This window comes from Solanum verrucosum, unplaced genomic scaffold (assembly GCF_900185275.1).
Source record: "Solanum verrucosum unplaced genomic scaffold, falcon-dt-bn FXZP01000103.1, whole genome shotgun sequence".
Taxonomy (NCBI): domain Eukaryota; kingdom Viridiplantae; phylum Streptophyta; class Magnoliopsida; order Solanales; family Solanaceae; genus Solanum; species Solanum verrucosum.
In genome coordinates, this window is record NW_026020048.1 from 7,990,074 (window position 1) to 8,011,358 (window position 21,285).

General features: G+C 36.5%; 1 protein-coding gene across 3 annotated transcripts; it reads right to left on the minus strand.

Moving 5' to 3' along the window:
- Window positions 1–918: 918 nt before the first annotated feature.
- On the minus strand, window positions 919–21,247 carry LOC125822549 (DNA ligase 6-like). 3 transcript variants are annotated; one of them, XM_049501958.1, is made up of 19 exons: window positions 18,821–21,245; window positions 18,566–18,683; window positions 17,734–17,815; window positions 16,095–16,197; window positions 15,872–15,968; window positions 12,654–12,756; window positions 11,599–11,718; window positions 11,187–11,234; window positions 10,288–10,385; window positions 10,130–10,195; window positions 8,710–8,869; window positions 6,616–6,723; window positions 6,216–6,265; window positions 4,245–4,279; window positions 4,089–4,150; window positions 3,832–3,993; window positions 3,669–3,757; window positions 2,797–2,896; window positions 919–1,262 (listed from the first exon to the last, which is right to left on the minus strand). In XM_049501958.1, the coding sequence occupies exons 1-19, from the start codon at window positions 21,213–21,215 to the stop codon at window positions 954–956; spliced, it is 4,305 nt and encodes a 1,434-aa protein (XP_049357915.1). In that variant the 5' UTR covers window positions 21,216–21,245; the 3' UTR covers window positions 919–953. The 3 variants fall into 3 exon arrangements, with proteins under 3 accessions (XP_049357915.1, XP_049357916.1, XP_049357917.1); XM_049501959.1 differs by lacking the exons at window positions 919–1,262; window positions 2,797–2,896; window positions 3,669–3,757; window positions 3,832–3,993 and having other exon boundaries at window positions 4,086–4,150; window positions 4,245–4,316; window positions 6,214–6,265; window positions 18,821–21,247; XM_049501960.1 differs by lacking the exons at window positions 919–1,262; window positions 2,797–2,896; window positions 3,669–3,757; ... (1 more) ...; window positions 4,089–4,150; window positions 4,245–4,279 and adding an exon at window positions 4,695–4,772 and having other exon boundaries at window positions 18,821–21,247.
- Window positions 21,248–21,285: the final 38 nt, after the last annotated feature.

The window sequence follows — 21,285 nt, forward strand, 5'->3', positions numbered from 1 at the left end:
TTATTTTATTTTGATTTCTCATAAATTTTCTTCTCTTTAATAAACTTAAGAGGAAAGTTCTATTTTTAAGCTAAATAAGAAAAAAGTTATATTTTTAAATACACATGGTACTTATCATGGGAATACATAAACAAAAATATTTAAGTTAAAAAAAATAAAAGTTTTATTTTAAAAAATGAATAACTAAAGCTCACAAAGAAAAATTTAAAAAGTTTAAATAAAGTGAAGGGTAATTTTGTAAACAAACAACTTGTTCTTAAAATTTATCAATATATATTATTTTGAATATAACAAACCAAACACTCAATAAGAAATAATCCCAGGACAACTTATCCCATCATAACTAATCCCAACATAACTTATCCCAACATAACTTATCCCATCATAACTCATATTCAAACCAAACGACCCCTTAGGGTTAATTAGTCTGGGATAACTCATCCCATCACTATGCTATAAATGGTGGGATAAGTTATCCCAAACAAGTCATTTAAATTTTATCTGAGGACTATTTATGTTTATCCCTCACACCAAACGGGCCCAGGGTAAGCAAACTGCCAAGTTGAATCTGTGGGTAACAGTCTTTCCAGTAAGATACACAAGTGCAGACTCACACCTATGACAGTGTTTCAGCTTGCTCTGCGTGGATCCATTTTGTTTCCAACAATTGCCCACCCACATAACTGTATAAAATTACACGCACATTTGAACATTGGGTCTCTATACGGTATGGTATAGGATGGCGTCCCACAGTTCTGTACAGCATCGCAATCATAACACAAAGAAGTTCAGCTCTTTCCACGGTGTATGCAGCATCACAAAGTGATCACACACCACTCTGTCAACTATTCTATGTAGTAAGCATTTATACCTGTGTGTGTGTGTGTGTGTGAGAGAGAGAGAGAGAGAGAGTGGAAGAGGGAGGTTCCTTGAGAATAAACCAATATTTACAACTATTTTTCAGCCTTCACATCCATTTTTCTAATCTGAGAGCGGAACATGTCAGCTATATCAGCAGATGTGCTACATTCCTCAGGTTTTCTATCTGACACACACCGTATGAATCTGGGGAATCTGACAGAAATACCACGAGATGGATGGACTAAACCAATGGCTGCGTGATGCACTGGTGACACTGTGAAGTCAGCACCCCTTATCACCCACACAACTTCTGGAGAAAACCACATATCCGGAACTTCTTCACTTCTGTAGTAGGGTGGCTTTTTCTGGCAGATCTTGTCCGCATCGAAGAAGTCTCTCATCTGAAAAAGTTAAAGTCAGCAAGTCCCAATTAGTTTTACTGAGCTCTCTGAAATCAGACTTTCTTCAACTATTATAAAACCCTTTAGTGCCTTCTCTTTTCCTTAAAGATTCTCTTTTGTTGGTATTCTTAATATTTCTTTTTCTTAAAGATTCTCTTTTAGTTTTTCCTTTCCATGGTCATTAATCAAACATAGGAGATTTGAACTCACAGATTCACATTGATTATAAATATATAAATGTGTTACTGAGAGATGAAGGCCTAACACAACCACAAGATGAAGACCTACTGCAAACACCATCTCTAAATGCACACATAAGAACTTGATATATGGATACATGCTAACACATTAGTACACAAATGATAACAAAAACAAAACTTGAGTTATACTTTAAGGCCAATGATAAAAGCATGCTTCTATGTGCAAGTAGCTAAGATATTTTTCAACAGACAACATTGACTTGCTGAATTTTCATTTACTTGTCCAGCTATAATATTTTACTTAATTCACAAGCATTTGCAATGATAAAAGCATGCTTCTATGAGCAAGTGGCTAGATATTTTTCAAGAGACAACATTAACTTGCTGAGTTTTCATTTACTTGTCCAGCTATAATATTTTACTTAATTCACAAGCATTTGAATGAAACATAAGCTTTTCGAACTCCATAGAGTGTTTGTTCTGCTTAAGCTCTTCGGGACTCCCATAAACATTTCCATTTTCTTAAGCTCTCCTGTCCTATAGTATCCTTTTTTTCCAATAATGGTAGTGTCCGGTCCAACTTGCACACCTTGACTATTCAGGAGGATTAAGTTGGACCTATGCAATATTGTTACAACTGTTTTTTTTACAGAGATTTCTGGTGAAAACCTCAAATCTTGAAGCATGGGCATTTGAACAGAAAGTCTGAGTAAGGAGAACTAACTAAGCTTCCACCGGGTACCCTGCTGTCTCCACCAACACAGGCAATGGGTAATTCCGCCCACTAAGGCTTAAGCAGATGAGAAGAAACCACCAATTGTTTTTCTCCCTATCGGTGTTTGAACCTGAAACCTCGCAATTATCCTCCCACTTCATCAACATTTTGTGCATCCAACCAAAACAGAGTTCTGTAGCAGTTTTACAAAATCCCGTCTATCACCTAAATGAAGGTGGCATAAACACTGTAGCAGTTTTACAAGATAACCAACTCCCTATGCTGTAGTGATCTATGTGCTCTATTTTGTGTTCTATTGCTAAATTTGTGAACCACAATCAAACTCAAAAACCATGTGCACCTCAAGATTTCAACAAAACAAAGAAAGAGATGATCTAAAGCCACAGTAGGCTGTTCTATAGACCAAAATAACACGAAGTAATAAAATTCACCAAGTACAAGAGATGGGATGAAGATCCAGTAATTGAACTCCTATATCAATTTTAACTTGATTAGTAACATGAGGGGAAGGGATTAAATTAAACCTCATGCCATCAAAAGACAAACTTTTTATAAGATCAGAAGAGAATTAATCAAGTTATATCATTATGGAACTCACCTCTACATAGAAGGAATCAGAAAACCCAGACATGACCCGGCAGACACTCTGAAATTCCTGTGTGTCAGGGTTGTAGCAGGCCATAAGGAAAGGACTATACCTATAATTTGAAAATGAATGTGTTAATCACATGAAAGCATTCATGCACCAGAATCCAATGCAATTTCGCAGCAGTCATAAAAGAAGCAACAAAGGGGAGGGTGATGTTATCTTACTTGTCCACACAATATATACGCATTACATATAGCAATACAAATTCACATGGTTTATTTTTAGTTTTTTTTTTGGAGAAAGGTAATGATGTTCCTAACTAGAAAAAAGGTAACAATATTATATATCGTTAATACAAAGCCTGTGCTAAGAGTCATATTTGCAGTTAAAAAGGAGCAAAAGTAGCAAGAATATGTATGTATTCTCTTAAAGGATTCCATGATATCTAACAATGAATCTACTTCATCTAGAAATTCTTCTTTACACCAAAAGTGAAACAGAAGCAAACAATTCATATTGATCTACTGAGCAGGACTGTTCAAACAAATGCACATGTTTGTAGCACTGAACTATCAAAATGGCATATAATAGCAGTACACAATCTACCTTCACTGGTAACACCACAAATTTCTGTAAAACAAATATCGTCACCAAGCAATCTCAATCAAATAAGATTTCTGGGTGAAAATGCTCAAATTCGTGGAGATATGCAGTTTGTTTCCTTAACCATCCACATAGTACTTTAGAATAGACATTCCCGCTCTCAAAAACCTAAATAAGATTTCTAGGAGAAGAAATGCTCAAATTCGTGGGAATTGCAGTTTCATTCCTTAACTGTCTGCATAGAAGAAACCAATGAGGAAAGAAAGATTGGTCAATACCATCCTGCTTTTCTTCCATTCCCATGCCAAGCACCAATTGGAACCAAGTCCAGGGAATCATTTAATCCTTCAACATAGTCTCTCTTGACCTGCAAAGAGGTTCCAGGATTAGAACTGAAAATTTCATCTTCTTGATGTAATATATGATGTTTAGAGGCAACACCTTTAACCATGCATCAGAGCGCTTTGATGGTGCGTACCCAGCATCTTCATCAAGAGACTTCACCATGATCCCTTCACATGAAGCATGTAGTGCATCATTGAGAAAGCTGTTCATCCTAGCCAGTGTGGCTTCATCATCTGCACAAGCATCATCGCACTCTACCTAAAGAAGAAAAAATTACTGAAACACTGACACAGGAATGGTCCATGGCACATACTAACAAACAAACTTTAAAAAAAAAACACAAAGAAGCTTACAGTCATTTCTGTCGCGTACTCTAAATAACCTACTTTGCCGTCACCAAATAAATCCTTCAAATCTGATTTTCAGACAGCAAAATTTTGAAAAATTAAGAAGATGGTACTATTACTTACTAAAACTCCGCACTTATAGGAAGAAACAACGATGCATACATTTTCGCCTTTGACGGAGCGGCAGATTCAACAATCTGCACAAAGAGTTCTAATAGTTATAGGCTCCTAATAACATTCTCCAAAAAAAAAAAGACATGACTGTCCCAAATGAAACAGTAAAAGAGAGCAAAAGAAACAACTAGGTGTACATCATTGTGGAAGGACTCTAGCTAGCCATAAAAGCCTCACATTGCCTGATCAGCAAAACTTTGAAAGAGGCAGACACATGTAGAAGTCTCCTCAAACATCACTCCCAGGTTGAAGTAGAAAGACGAAGGTTACTTTTCATATTGAAGCATGTATCACAATGTACAAACTAAGATCATGAACCATTTTCGAGATTCTTGATCGAATTAAGAAATCTTATACTCTATCCAAATGACATGGTTCATAGCACGAAGGTCAAATTTGACTGAAGTTGACTTGTCCTCAATTTTTTTTCTTTTTTTCTTTTTTGAACATTGGTGAAGTTGTATTCTTCAGCATTAAGGACATGCTGGCCATCTTCAAAAATTTACAGCCCTAAGCCTAACCAAGATTACAAGCTCCCTATTAATTCTATAATGTGATCTGCATCTTTAATTCTTTACAGAGTTGTTTACACCAAAAAGTAAAGATACCAAACAATTCCATATTACTTTGTGAATGGAATTCAATTCTTTTCATTTTTTTCACAACAAAATTTGTTTATAACTATATTAAAAATCACATAAATATTACTACAACAACAACATATCCAGTGTAATCCCACAAGTGGAGTCAAGGGAGGGTGGTGTGTATGCAGCCTTTTGCCCCTACCTTGTGAAGGTAGAGAGGTTTTTCCAGATAGACCTTCGGCTCTACTAAAGCATACCACCGTCAAGTATTGAAAGGAAAGCTCATTCAAATAATAAGAAGAATAATCATCATCAATTGCATTCTATAAGCTATTTCCTTAAGTGAGTTGCTTAACGAAAAGCTTATTCAAATAATCAGAAGAACAATCATTTTCAAAATGCTTAAGCTGTGTCAAACAAACAACTAACTAAAGTCATACCAGCAGTCACATAAATGTTACTACAGAACCAGATAATTTAGACTAAAATATTTTTAATATGTTTAAGAGCATTGTAATCAATAAAAAAAAGTTGTTCGGCTCTCTAAAGAGTGATTGTAAAAAACATGAGTTGATCCATAATGAGTATTAGATTGAAAATCTCATAAAGAAGACTGTCAAGTCCAATCCTGAAGATGCAAAGAGCCCTATAAATCAGATAGAGGGAGTATATTTTTATTTCTATAGCTTCACATATTCTCTACCCTTTCCAATAATCTTTTGGTATATCATTTTTCTTTAGGATTGCATTTAACTCCATCTATTTCTACAAATGTTAGAGACCCCTGAATTGTGTAACCTGGAAGTCTTATTGTCCAATATTAAGGATTTCTTAATGAAATAAGATTAACATTTTCAGGGTTATCTTTCCTCACCCAAAAGAAACAAACCTTGCACTGGATAAGTTTCCATGAGAAAGTAATACCATAAACAAATTGGCTATTTGGTTTAGAGTTACTGATAAACTAGTAGCTCTTAGCACATGTTTTCCCTGATTTCACTGGGATAGAGAGGCAACGAGAATCACTATTGCTAGTTAGTCACAAAGTAAATGATTGATGATTCCTAGGATTTCCAGTCAAAATCTGGTGCAATGCTTCAGTGAGACCTTAAATGTTTTATTAGTTATAGACCTGTTCACACCACATACATTTGTGACTCATCACCGAGTAAATCCATCTATCGAAGCTTAACCAGATTAACAAACTGCCCCTAACTCATTAACAAGATGTTTCTCTGGTCGATCAAAACTGGTGAGTATTTATCCACACCAAAAAAAAAGATATTATGTATCAGTAGCAATGTAAAGGATAGACAATGTGTAATAGAAGGCACGGAGATCCAAAAACAATTGGAGAAATGGTTATAGTAATTACTGTTCTCCGTTTGCAAACATGACATCGAAAACAAAAATGCATATCTCAACCTGCACAAAGAATGAAAAAAGAAAGAGATGTCAGATACCAAAGATGATATTTTTACAGAGCAAACATTTTTTAGGGAGAGTGCACCATAGGTACTGCAGAAAAAACTTAACTGATCTAGTGTTCAATAAGATACTTACTTCATTACATAATAAACATAACATATAAAGAAATTTCTTATTACTTAAGGATGTGAAATACAAAAGAATGAGGAGCCAGTCTGCTATGTTTATTGCAGACATGGATAAGGAAGGTAAGCCATCATCCTTCCATACACAATGTCCTGATGATAAATCAAATTTTGGGGACATCAGAAGGCTAGAAAATTCCTAATTGAGAATATTGACAGGACCTTAATTTTATCTAATGCAATGACGGAATCTTTGGACCCCCTCTCACGTGAAGATAGTTCTTGGAACGACATGAGCTTTGGACCATTTTGTCTATCAATTGCAACAACCTGAAAAAAATGGAGATCACTCCATAAACAACAAAAGTTCATCAATAGCAATTACAAAAACAACATTGCCAAGTGTAATCCCACAAGTGAAGTTTGGAGAGGGAAGAATGTACGCAAACCTTACTCCCTACCGTTATGGGGTAGAGAGGCTATTTTTGATATACCCTCGGCTCAAAAAATCAAAGCAAGATTGAAAGAAAAACAATGACAACAAAATAGCAAGATACACAAAGAAAATGAAGCAACATGTAGTGATAAAAATTGAAGAATAAGATACTACACGACTACTAAAAATGAGAAGATGAGAAAAGGAGATTGACACGCTGCCTTTCCCACCTAAAAGCATGACAAGACTCAGCTACCTAATACTCTTCTACCTTAATCCTCAATCTCCATACCTTCCTAGCTAGGATTCTAAGGTCATGTCTTTAGTAAGCTGAAAATGTGTCGTGTCTAGTCAAATCACCTCCCCCAGTTCTTCTTCGATCTACCTCTACCTCTCTTATAACCTGCTATAGCCGATCTCTAACACATCTTCATCTTCATTAGTGCATTTATACATCTCTTCACATGCTCGAACCATCTCAGTCTCGTTTCTCACATCTTGTCCACCACAGAAGTCACTCCCACCTTATCTTGTATAACGTTGTTCTTTATCTTATCTCTCTTAGTATGCCCACACAGCCATCTAAGCATCCTTATTTTCATTTTATCTTCTAAATATGTGTGTTCTTGACTAGTCAGCATTTTGCCCCATACAACAATGTAGGTCTAGGTCTAATTGTCACTCTGTAGAACTTATCTTTATGATGATGCATTCTTATCACACAATACCCCAGACATAAGCTTTCTTTTCACTCACCTTGCTCCAATACGATGTGCAGCATCATCATCAATCACCCGATTTTCTTGGATAATAGAGCCAAGATACCACATTCGTCACAGGATAAAGGTGTCCTAATATATATACAAGTGCCCCTTTATTCGGACACAAATTTCCATATTTACACCCTACATATACCTATAACTAGACAAGATTTTTGGATCCTCGGTGTATTCAACCAGATTTTAGAAATAAAAATCTTAAGGCCTAGCACATGCCAAGTTCCCCAGCTTACCACCTTTCGGGTCTGAACAATGACTAGAAGCACAAAATTGAACTTTTTAAATATAACCATGGTGTCCGGGCTAGCTTTCACGCAACTTGACTAATTCCACGAGATACTTGTCACCTCCCACACAACAGGTACCTGGTGACTCTATCCACCAAGGTTAGGACAAGTGAGAAGAATCACCTAGTGTGTCTCCGCTGAGTTTTGAACCTGAGACCTCAAGATTCTCAACCATTAATATATAAAGAAAAAAAATGGTCCAACCTTCAAATTCCATCCTATTAATAATTGTTGCGTCTCAAGAGTTAGTCTTCTCTTCTCCTATTTCTTTTCCTTTTGAACTTCTTTCACTCTTTGACTTATGTTGAATCATTGTTTTTATTTATTGTTATGAGCTGCTTTTTCTTCTTTTACGGCAATATTATTCTTCTTTTACGGCAATATTATTCTTCTTTTAGTTGGATATAAGTTTTTTGTTGTGTCTTAGCATATGCTTTACTCAGTATTAGATGTTTGGATGCTCTAATAAGCGCACCATCAATCTTTTCCTTTTTTGGACATTTTTTTGGACAGCCTTAAAACTGCTTGCAGTGATATTAATTAGGTCTTATGTCCAATTGCATCCTTCAAATATAATATCTTGTGAAATCTGTATAGCATCCCTATTTTTCAAAAATTTCATGGCTATGTGACAACCCCCCAAATCTTTCTACCTACAAGTTACAACAACATACCCAGTGTAATCCCACAAGTGGGGTATGCAGAGGGTAGTGTGTACATTGTACGCAAACCTTACCCCTACCTTAAGAGGTAGAGAGGCTGTTTTCGATAACCCCAAACCTTTCTACTTAAAAGTGGAATTTTGAAGAAATACCTCCGCATCCAAGATAAATGTTGCTCCTCTGGAATCACATGATTCTGTAATTATGTTGACCAAATCCGGAAATCTAGATGTTGTTTCATCCCCATTCCTTGAAAATACACGGACTGAACCATCAGACAGTTTATGAATTTGAGCTCGCTGACCATCATATCTGCAAATAGAGATCTTCGAAGATATAATTATATTCCAACATTCAACATCAAAAAGAAATAGTTCAACATGGATAAAGCATATGTAAGAATCTCTCTCTTTAGATGTCCGTCAAATGTCAATACATTCATCTATCTTTTTGGTGCATAATTGTTCATCAAGGTTGCATACACACCATCCTCCCTAGATCCCACTAGTGGTAGTGGGATTACACTATGTATGTTGTTGTTGTTGTTGTTGATTGTTGCAAATTTGGGTGATAACCCACTAAAACGAGAATTTCATGTGATAACTCAGGCACACATATGTTTACTTAAAATGGAAGAACAGAAAAGGTAAAGCCCCAACAAGTGTCATCTCTTTTGTGCTTTTTGAACATAATTGACTCATAAGAGACAATAGGCTGCTAAATAGAGGACTGTGATACTACAAGGAGCCATCACCACTCTGCTTGCACCACGACGAGAACAATATTAGGTTTGGATTAAAAAAAATGACTATAAAATAAGAAGAGAAACCCACCACATCAGGAAGTAAAACATAAAGAAGAAAATTACTAAGCTCTTTGAAACCAGTACCTCAATGATATGACTGAGGAACTTCTCAAAAGGAATGTGAACTCCAAATAACCCTACAACCACTACCCCTAAAGTTTATGAAGACAGTTGAACTTCTTTAACAATGTCTTACCAGAACTGAAGATATAGAGAAAAATAAAAAGAGTTTCTAAAATTGTACTTGGAGAAAGAATTCTTAAATGATCGTGAACCCATCCTACCTGCAATCAACTAAAAGTTAACTACCAGAAGGTAAAAGAATATTAACTCTACTACTCGAATTATTTTTTCGTCCTCTCTTTTCTTTGCTTTTGCTCCTCCTCTTGTTTTTTTTTTGGGTGGGGGGAGGTAGGAGTTCTAGTACTCTCAATTTCTCGAAGACAGATAATATGGTCTGTTGTTATGTGATGCCAACAAAGCAGAATTCCCACAAAGGAACATACTTCATGATAATTACTTTAAGAACAAGCCCAACCCACTGAAATCCCGAAGGAGATGCTTCGCAATTTAGGGATCCTGTGTTCCCAGCAGCTCCTCTAGATTGGTAATTTCATTCTCCCACAGTGTCCATTTCATAACATCGAGGGATTACCAAGCAAATGAAACAATTAGCAAGCATGCCCAAGGACTCAGATTTAGAAGTGATTTTTAAATTAAAAAAATCAAGAAAATAAGAGCAAATAACAGGTTTTGTTAGCGGTTACTTGTATTCACATGTAAAGGCTTTGTTCTGAAAGAGTTTCATCACTTGAGGGACCCCATTAGTAATCCTATCACAAGCAAAAGTTGAGAAAGTTTAAGAGATGGCTCCATCAGGAAAGAAACAGCAGGATGAAGTGCAGTACAGCAATAATATATGTACTTTGCAAGCATTGGTTTGATGGGTATGCCTGGAGCCATTGACAATGTATTTGAAGAAAACTCAATCCCCTTCTCCATCAAGGAAGGAACAAGTACATCCTGATCGAAACAGAGACTACATAAATTAAACACAAACGACAATCATTACATAGTGCAGGCAAATAATACTCAAATAATAATAGGCTCCTGGGGAAGGATATAAGTGAGAACTGAAATACTTCATTATTTTAAAACAGCACTTTTAGGATTATCGAAGCAGAAAGACAGAAAATAATAGCTATTTGTTTTCAATATTTGGAAGACAAATTGAGTGACACGGGATTTAGGAGACCAACATGAAGCAGTGAACAAGATAGCAATGTTGAGCTGGCCAGGTGAGTAATAAAAATAGAGCACTAACAGAGCTTAAAACTAGAAGAAATAGTGAATGCTTAGTGTGAACAAGGCCTTCACCGCCCGTTGGTGGAAATAACAATACATTTCTGTTGTAACTTATCCTTGACTGGGATATTAGCTGTATCATGAGAATTTCTATCTTCACTTGAAAGTTGTTCTTTTTCTAACTTACCGTGGACTTCGCAAAAATAAAAATAAAATCATGGCACCCAACTGGAGATAGAAAAAGAACAATTTTCAATAGACCTGGATTTTATAAGTGGTTAGAGAGAGCATACTTTTAGATTAAACTTTTAAAATTAGTAAACGTAACACTTCAATCTAAAAGTAAATAGGAAGTACACTCTCTCTAACAGATTAAACTTTTAGATGAGATGGCCAACCACTTCAACAATAATTTGAAACATATATTACAACTTAAAGTTCATAAGCACTTAAAAGAAAAGAATACCACCACTTAACTCTTGACAGTAAACTATTAGAGACATAATGAGTGAATCTTACCAAGCTGGGAAGGATGTTATAAGCTTCTACTACTTCTGCTGAAAGTCGCTAACAGCAAGGAAATGAAAAATTACTCGTTAGTAGACAAACCACTGAGGCAAAATTAATGAGTTAGAAACGAAAGGGAAAAGCACAAGATATGAAAGTAGAATATAAATTAAAGAATCAAGACACAGTTTCCCACTTCAATCAATAATAGGGCAGATCAAAAGTAAACCAAACATCAACTGCCAGCAATTTTTACTCATGTCCTCGAAAGAGAACCATCTTCAAGTGTAGTCAACCAAAGGATAAGCACAGGACCCAAGGTGAAAACATTCATGAAGAATGGGCTTTCTTACAAATGAAATAAAAGACAGATTACTGTTGACACTTGACAGGATGGCAACCTCCAGAGGAATAGAATATAAACCTGCAGACAATCTTTCAGGTTTTCGACCAGTCCTTCATAAGGAGTAGAATTGAACACAACTGCTTGAGCTAATGCAGGAAGAACAGTTCTCATCATGGCTCCAATGCGCAAATTCCGAACCTAACTTGCAACAGAAAAGGTAAATAAAGTTGAAATGGCAAAAAGAAAAAGGCAAGAATCTGCCACACATCATCTTCCACGACAAGTCAACAAATTATTGAACTTTGAAAGTGGCAGAACAAGAAAAGGAGCTTGTTTAGGTCTTTATTTAGATTAAAAGTGTTCTCCAAGGGTAGCTAACTCATCATTAGTTTGTGTAAACTGTACCTTTATTACTTTTTTGAAGACCGTGGACTCTCCTAGAGCCAGTGGCACAAGGTTCGAACCCCGGTGGATAATGAGCCAAATTCTACCCTTCTCCACTATAATATCAGGCTTTTGGTAAGGTTCGAGAACCCATGACGTGCACCTAACCCACACATCATGCTCTACACTTTCACCACTAGACCAAAGACCTGGGCGCTTAATCCACAAAACTACATGCTCTCCTAAAGCCAATACTGAAATGATACCAATCGAGAACTATGGATGGCAAAGAGTTTCATTAAAGATGCTTGATCTTTTTCAATAACCTGATGCTATATGGGGAGCACAAAGGAAGCAAACTTTCAACTGTGGATATATGTAAATAAGTATTTAAATTAACCCATGCTTTGACAACAAAAGAGGGAAGAGAAACTACTGCAATATAAATAGATTTGGGACAGATATTGGACTTGAAAGCTCAATACTCCAGTGATTATACTAATCTATTAAGTTGAGTTTGCCAACAAGGGCAATTTAAAACAAACTAGACGCAGCTGGTTGAGGGGAGCAAGGGGGCAAAAAGATCTAGAAAGTTATCCTTTACTAGCTTATGCCATTTACATATGAGATATTGCAGGATTTGATAAAACTTTGGGGTGTGCTCTTAACAGTGTTACTATTACACATTTATGGACCTACAACACCAAAGAAAGGATTTTATTCCTTGAAAACTGAAACCGTAAACTTACCAAAGTTCTCACAAGAAACTTCATCTCCTTCTCTCTACATGAACACATGAGATTGACAATCAGGCTTTTCTTTCGGACGGCGCTCCCACTACCTGCTTGCAAGCTGATGCATTGCATATGGAAATTAAGGTTTCATACCAAGCTTACAGCACGACAAGAAAGGTAGGGTAAACATATAATATTGAGGTAAATTGATAAAATTCAGTATTTTTCAATACAATAAGCTTCATATTGTTAATACATTGTCTTCGTTCCATTTTATTTTCCACATAAAACTTGACATTTCTTTTGGTAAGCTAATTTTAAAACTTAGCATTATTCATACGATGTTTGCTTCCAATATTTATTTTCCACATAACTAATACATGCACAAGTTATGTGAGAATGTATGTGTTATCCTTTTTTTTTTTTTATGACAAGGGAAACCCGCAGCCGCTACCCTTTGGGTGTGCACAGGGTAACCCCTGCTCCTATGCAATAGCTCACAAACCACATAGAAGAGGTAACTTGCACTAGGCAAGCCTGGTGCGACGAGCTCAACCCAGAAGGCAAACTCCTTGTTTCGCTGGCAAGGGATTTCGAACTTGAGACCTCCAACATGGAAGTCCCAAGCCCAAACCACTGGGCCACCCCGAAGGGTAGAATGTATGTGTTATCTTATGCAAGATTGAATGTGAATAAGAATCTAGATATTAATAATACTTGGATCAAACCACCGAATCTTGAGTCGAGGGTCTACCAAAAACAACCTCTCTACCCCACAAAGGTAGGGATAAGGTCTACATATATTCTATGCTCCCCAGACTGAAGGTGTGGGATTACACTGGTATGTTGTTGTTGTTGTAAGCTCAAAATAAACTATCCTAGTTGTACATTTGTAGGTAAAGTGGATAGCATCTCCCTCTCTATTTAATAGAATCTTGATGAGGTACTTTTCAGAAAACAGCCAGCAAATGGTGGATACCTCCAAATATAAGAAGTCACTTACATTTGAAGTTAAAAAAAAGTAGTCCAGCTAATATGCAGCCCAGTCCCGAAACAAAGAAAAAGAAGTCACAAAGACAATTGTTAGAATAGGAATAGGTTTATACAATTCTATTAGAATAGGAATAGGTTTATACAATCCTATTAGAATAAGAATAAGTTTATACAATTCTATTAGAATAGGAATAAGAATAGAAATAGAAATAGGAATACTAAATAGTATCCTACTTGGTAAAGGATTGTATTCTAAGGTCTATAAATATGGTCTCAATGTAATAATGTAAATGACAATAACAATTCAATAATATTCTTCTCCAATATTTCTCACATGGTATCAGAGCTAGACCCATCTCAATTTGTTGTTCACCGATGATGGACCCCCATTTAGAAGTGTCCACGCTCCAGTTGAGGTCTGGGCGTGCGGGGGAGTATTAAGATGTCCCATATCGGTAGAGGGATGAGAACTTGGTCTCGTTATATGGACTTGGACAAACCGCCCCTCATGAGCTAGCTTTTGAGGTTGAGTTAGGCCTATGTGTCATATCTTAACATGGTATCAGAGCCATCATTCCAGTGATAACTTTTTCATATTTAATTTGTGTAGCACTATGCCATCCTTATGGTGACTACCATTTTTTTGCATATCTTATTTGTGTAGCATCGTGTATCTCTTCGGACTACTTTTAATATTTAATTTGTGTACCATGGATTTTTCCGAACTATTTTCTCATATCTGAGCTGCATAGCATCATGTGTCTTTTCAGTGACTCCTCAAATTTGATTTGCATAGTTCCATTCGTCTTTCCGGTGACTCCTCAAATCTGATTTGCGTAGAGTTATTCCATCATTCCAACCCTACCCATATAATTTTTCTTTTTCAGTAGGGTCGTGCCATCATTCCGACCCTACCCATATTATTTCTCTTTTTCAATGGGTTCGTTCCATCAATTCGAACTATCCTATATAATTTTTATTTTCTAGTTGGATCGTGACATCATTCCGACCCTACCCATATAATTTTATTTCTTAGATTGTGACCACTTTTAATCATCAAATCTGATACTCCGACATATGAACATGTTCCGGCCAGTTTTTCGGTGATTTGTTTGTATCGACTCGTCTATTGATTCCAACATGATCCACATACTTTATACTAGATTTAGAGCACGTACAACGACTGTTGCATAGTGAAGAAGTCTATATAGAGCAACCACCTAATTTTGTTGCTAGGGGGAGTTTAGTAGCCTTGTATGTTGATTACGTAAGTCACTCTATGGTCTGAAACAGTCTTTGCAAGCTTGGTTTGGGAAGTTCCAACATTATCGGCATTATGCATCAAATTCAGTATTTCATGAGAACACCAAGAACATTGAGATTGATTGTCAATTTTGTGAAGTCGAGTGATCAACTTGCAGATATCTCACCAAATCGGTCCTCGTGTTAATTACATTTGTAACAAGCTAGGTACATGAATTGTATGCACTAGCTTAAGGGGGAGTGTTCGAATAGGAATAGGTTTATACAATCCTATTAGAATAGGAATAGGTTTATACAATCCTATTAGAATAAGAATAGGTTTATACAATTCTATTAGAATAGGAATAAGAATAGAAATAGAAATAGGAATATTAAATAGTATCCTACTTGGTAAAGAATTGTATTCTAGGGTCTATAAATATGGTCTCAATGTAATAATGCAAATGACAACAACAATTCAATAATATTCTTCTCCAATATTTCTCACAACAATGATCAGAACCAAATAACGAGTTCCATGACCATGGGTAGCAACCATTTACTTCTGAAACTTATAACATATTATAATGTTCTATTCTTTTTCATCTTACACAGACTTCATCCCCTGAATAAGATAAAATCCAAAAGCATACTAATAGAAGCTTGCCATAAAAGAAGGATAGCATGGTCTGAAATTCAAGAAAGGGATTCGCATGACATAAAAAGAAAAGATAAGAAAATGATGCAGGAATACAGTCCGTTGAGTACTTGGAAGTGCATTGCTGAGGTTAGCTCTGTATTTTTGTCATGTACTTTTTCTCATTCTAAGGATTTTCCGCTAACATAACAAAAGAGATTTTGTGGTTGGGGAAATAGGCTCTGGTCTAGGAATCAAACCAGTAAAAAGAACCTATCCTGAATACTAGAAGACTATACATTCTCATCAAAAGATCAGCAATGACAACTGTCAGAACCAGAAAGAAGAGTCAAAATCATACCTTATCCTTCTAAGAGCAGAGTATACACCCCTAACTGTAAGTGCCACTGGAGGAGCAAGTAATGATTGTGTTTGTCGGCAAAGTTGAGCAACATCACCTAATACAAATTAGGGTCAACAAGGTCCAACCCCATTATAGAAGCATCCAAACAAACCAAGGAAGGAGAAACGTGAAAATTTGTGCTATCAATTGTCCAGCAACATAAAATGACAAATATTCATACCAAGATCACCGAGACTGTTGTATAGTTCTCGTACTTTTGATTTCTTTGTCCCGCATGCCTCCTCTAGTGCTGCTACAACAGTACTACCCCCAATGTTCAATTCCTGGATCACGATAAGATCAGAATCGAAACAGAGCTCTGAAAATTGGTATAATAAAAAAAGACACAAGTAACAACATGATGTATAAAATCATGCACAGATATTTTTTTGATTGGTAAGATCATGCACAGATATTTTTTTGATTGGCAAATCATGAACAGATAAACAACGCATTTAATCACAAAAATAAGAAATTTGTAGATCACAAGAAAGCACGTGCCCATAACACCAAATGATGTGATTGTTAATGTCACACATAAATCCGCCCTCTTCCACGGTAGAAAGAAGAAAGTTACTATCTTTTCTATCAGGAGAAGCAAGAAGTTACTATTGAGATGTGAGATTATGAACGCCCTGCATTTTCATAGTAGGTTATTTTCTGGCTGATGAATTCTCAAGTATACAACTATTTTTCAATTTTCAATATGACAGGAAGCTATGGCAGTAAAATCTTCTTCAAGAAATAATGTGATGATGTCAGGGGAACAGCAGTATAAAGGAGAAAACTTATATACTCTTTTTTCTGTTTTAACTGGGGTGGATTATTTAGGCTCCCATTCAGTTCATGAAACTAAATGGAAATTCTCGTTACTGTGAAAAATGCAGTACATCATTCTCTAGTTTAATGTTGTTGGAAGGACCTCAGCTACCGTCACCACCCATGTCGGAGACAGTTAAATGATAGTGATCTTACCCAAGATGCATTAATAACAATTTTACCCTCCCAACAGAGAATTATTTACAGAAAAATCAAGGCAAATAAAAACAAAAAGACTGTCTGCAATCTTCAAAGGGAAAATCCAACTAATTGGATCCCCCACACACCCTCTCATGTTTCCTTAACCCCCCTCACTCACCTTTCCCTTTCCTCCAACTTGATGTAATACTAATGATTTTTATTTGATTTGTAAAAAAAAAAAAAAAAAAAACCTTTTTTTGGGTATATTTCCAAATCATCCCTTTGTAACTTCCAAATTTCAATTTATAGCATACACCTAAAGTAATAGCTTGTGCATTTCTTATTTTTTTAATTTCAGAGGTCGTCACCATGAATCCATTAAATGTGTGACACGAATACCACTTCCGGAGACAAGCTTAAATAGGGTGACTGTGCTAAGGGCAAACCCTTAGAATTATAGGAAGATAATTCATGTCGTATACTTAACATCTTGGAGACAAATGAGAAAGGTGCTTTTCAGGAAAAAGCTCTTAAGTACTTAACATATTTATACCTTTCAGGTAACAGGAAATTACAGATGGGTTAATTAATTAGATGAAGCACTGAAATTCACTGCTGGTTGCACGTTTGAAGGACTGTATTCTAAAGGTACCTTTGAAGCTTTGATAGTAACCATTTGGTACTACAAACATCAATAAATATTATTGTTCATATCAATGAATACATACTCCTAGGCATCACTAGTAAAATCAAAATAATAGATGCACAAAAATAGTAAGAAGAAAATTGCATCAGTGTTTTTGCAACAACTCGAGCAGTGACCAAGAAGCAAAATCATATAGAAAATCAATTAAACCAACCATATTTTCATGATCAGGGGCTATCTTGTTTGTGCACAAGTACACTGCAGGAAGCACATCCTCCGGAGACAAGGCTAGCAAGCTGCAAATGAGAGCAACTCATCAACTGAAACAGCTCAATAACTTCAGAGGGTTCATTTTTCCCAGAAGAAACCACACACTTTCTTCTGGATCAAAGGGTGGACAATGATAGGTCTTATACACACCCACCCACCCCAAAAAAAAGACTCTAGAGATGTGAAATTGTATTATTTTCCCGCAGTGGTGCTGCAGGGGGACAGAACCTACAAATTATGCATAAACTATCATTTTAAGTTTTAACCCACATTCATCCTGCCGTCTCTACTCCCTCTTTATACCAAACAAAAAGTAGAGCAATGTTCCTTTTCGGTTTTGAGATGTAAATTTGCTTTGACAGCAAAGACAGAGAACCTGTTTGGCCAAGCTTCTAAAATCAGCTTACTTTGAAAAGTGTTTTTTTTTTCAGAAGTTCTTTTCAAAAAAGTACTTTCGGTGAGAAACAGTTTGTGTTTGGCCAATTAATTTAAAAGGCACTTTTGAGTAGTAATTAGTGTTTGGCCAAGCTTTCTAAAAAGTGCTTATTCAACCCAAATAGAAGCCGCTATTAATCCAATAAACCAAATGTGGAACAGAAGCTATCAAAACATTCCGTGCTTAAACCCCTAACAAATAACCCTCACCATAACCTACTGTAAGGATAATGATACCATACTGGATAATTTTGTCAACATGCTGCTGTGGATCTAATATGATATGCTGAGTCATAAACCTACAACAGACTAAAGATTAAAAAGAAAAATAAGCAACAAACCTCCGAAACATATTGCACAACATTGATGTTGCTTTTATCTTCCCTTTTTCTTCCTTTACCAATTCAAAAGTTCGTGCAAGATGTATGTATGGAGCAGCCTGCCCCTTACTCCAGCAAGCTGGGGAATAGAATGAAAGAAAGCATAGGAAAAAAAGAATGATTTCACTACTGAACAAATTTTACTTAGTGGCAAAAGTTGGACTGCTGGAATATATCTAAAAATTACACAATTAATAGTAATTACAACACACCAACCATGTTCCACGGGAGAGTATTTCTCATGGGGAAGTGATACATAATTTACAGCATTATCAGCAAAGGGAACACCACATAACGACAAATCGGCATCATCATCTCCTAATATTTTGGGTAATTTATCATCTTTGGAAGAAGGGTAAATTTCTTTAGCACACTGAGGTTGCAACAATTTGTTTGTTTTAGAAATCCCATCTCCATTAGTCTCTCCTACATCTTTGTATTCTGAAAAATAAATATCAAGTGCCATACTTATGTCTCCTTTAGTCTTTGCTAGTACTGTGGTAGCATAACTTCTCAAAGAGTCATCCCCATTCATAATCTGAATAAACCGATCAGCTTCCTCTTTATAAGCCTCAATAGAGGCATTTGGTGGCATGCAGTTATCAGCTTCACTGTTTCCATTCTGCAAAGAAAGAGGCAGCGTTTTACTGAAGAACTTTGTTATAGTACATTGCTTTGGTCCACCAGAATCCATACTCGCATGTCCTTTTGCTTTCTCAAATGACTTGTTTCCAGTACTTCTCTTCCTTTTACCAGGAGAAACTTTTTTGCTACTGGAACTGGACTTGTTTCCAGTACTTCTCTTCCTTTTACCAGGAGAAACTTTTTTGCTACTAGAACTGTCCATGATGGGTAGTTTAACAGTTTTACTTGATGCAGTTGTCTCACCCTGCTGCGGGCTTTTACCAAGACATGGTTTGGAAGGTAATGCAGACTCATTTGCTGAGTTTCCCTCAAAAGAAGAGGTAACAGAATTACTGGCAGTGACCTGTTCACGATATTCTGTTTCATGTTCGTAAAAGTATGAGACTGCATCAACAACATTTTTATCCGAAATACTAAGTAAATCCAACATCTGACCTTTAGTTACCCAAGTGGGCAAACAGCCTTGAAGTTCTTCTAGTATTTCGTCCATATCACCTTCACTTATTTTTTCTAAACCTGGTGACACAGATTCTCCTTGAGGAAATGAGGAATGGATAACAGTATCCATATCAGCAGCATTGCAGCTTTTAGAATCTGATGAAGTATCCTCATTTTCTTGCTTGATGATACTGACTAAAGTATGAGCAGATCCGTTTGTGTTTTCTTGCTCGGTGATACTAACTAAAGCAAGACCAGATCCTTTTGCATCTACATCCTCCTTCCCTTGGACACAACGATGAAAACCCATTAAGAATTCTTGCTTGATGGCCATCTCATCAACCAAGCCAGCAAAATGCTTCCGCATGGCATTTGCATGTTTGCTATCCAGCTTCTCAACATCTGTACCTACTGTTGGGATGACATGCTTTGGTTTCAAAAACTTCACATATTCTCTAAGCTCGTCATAATTTGAATGTTCACTATACGGAACAAGATGTATCTCAAAGGAATCTTTCTTTCTCACTGAAAACTTATTCCGCTTCACTTCATAAGTCCAACCTGTGGGGACAAAACCAACCACCTTGGAATATCCTTTCTCATTCATGATCTTATCCATTTTCTCAAAATTAGGTCTGAAATATGGCCAAGTCTCACCCAATACATTCCACCCAACAACATGAACATCAGTTTCAGATTCAACAGTAGTAAACACCCCATCCTCCCCATGACTTAATACTCCTAAAACCGACATTTTTCTGCCATCAACATGAATCTTTCTCTGACACCTCCGCGAAACCTCCATTAAAATCTTCTCTTTCCCAATAACATAAGTAGCAATAAGAAACAAGATATCTTTCAATGAACCCTCATTCTCAACTCCACTTTTTTCTATAACTCCAACTATATAATCAATTGACTCCTGTTGACTAGGGAATATAAATTTCGGATGGCAATAAGTTGTATCCAAAAATACAGCATCAGCACCCACAAATGCATTCAATACAGGCTCTAATTTCATGTCATCACAATAACGAAAATCACCTGTGTGAACGTACCGCTCAAATTTTCCATTATTAACTGCAACTTTAAATAAGAACTGCACAGCACCAGGACAATGATTGGCATCGATGAGAAAAACTTCAGAACCGTCTATTAAAACCGATTCGGAGAGCGGTAAAGACACTACATATTGCGCGGGAACATTGAGAACTTGGATGAGAAGGTTAGCAGTGGTGGAGGAACAGAATATGATACCTTTAGACCAATTAGAGGACAGGCCAGTATAGTGATCGGAGTGAAAATGGGAGAGGAAGTAAGAAACGGAGAAATCGGCGGCATATTTGAAACCGTCGATGATAAAGCGAGTTCTTGGGATGAGTTTTGGTTGGGGGATTGAAGAAGGGATTGGGGGGAGAGGAAGGGATAATGGGATTGAATTTGATGAGGATTTATCGGAGAGGGAGTTGAGTGCGGTTATGTACAGAGTGGTAGAGTCTAGGGTTAGGGTTCCGGCGTCAGAGGACATGGCCGCCGGGCGTAAACGATTGTTACAGTGGTAATTGTACGACTAGGCGGAGCATTACTACTTGGAGGCG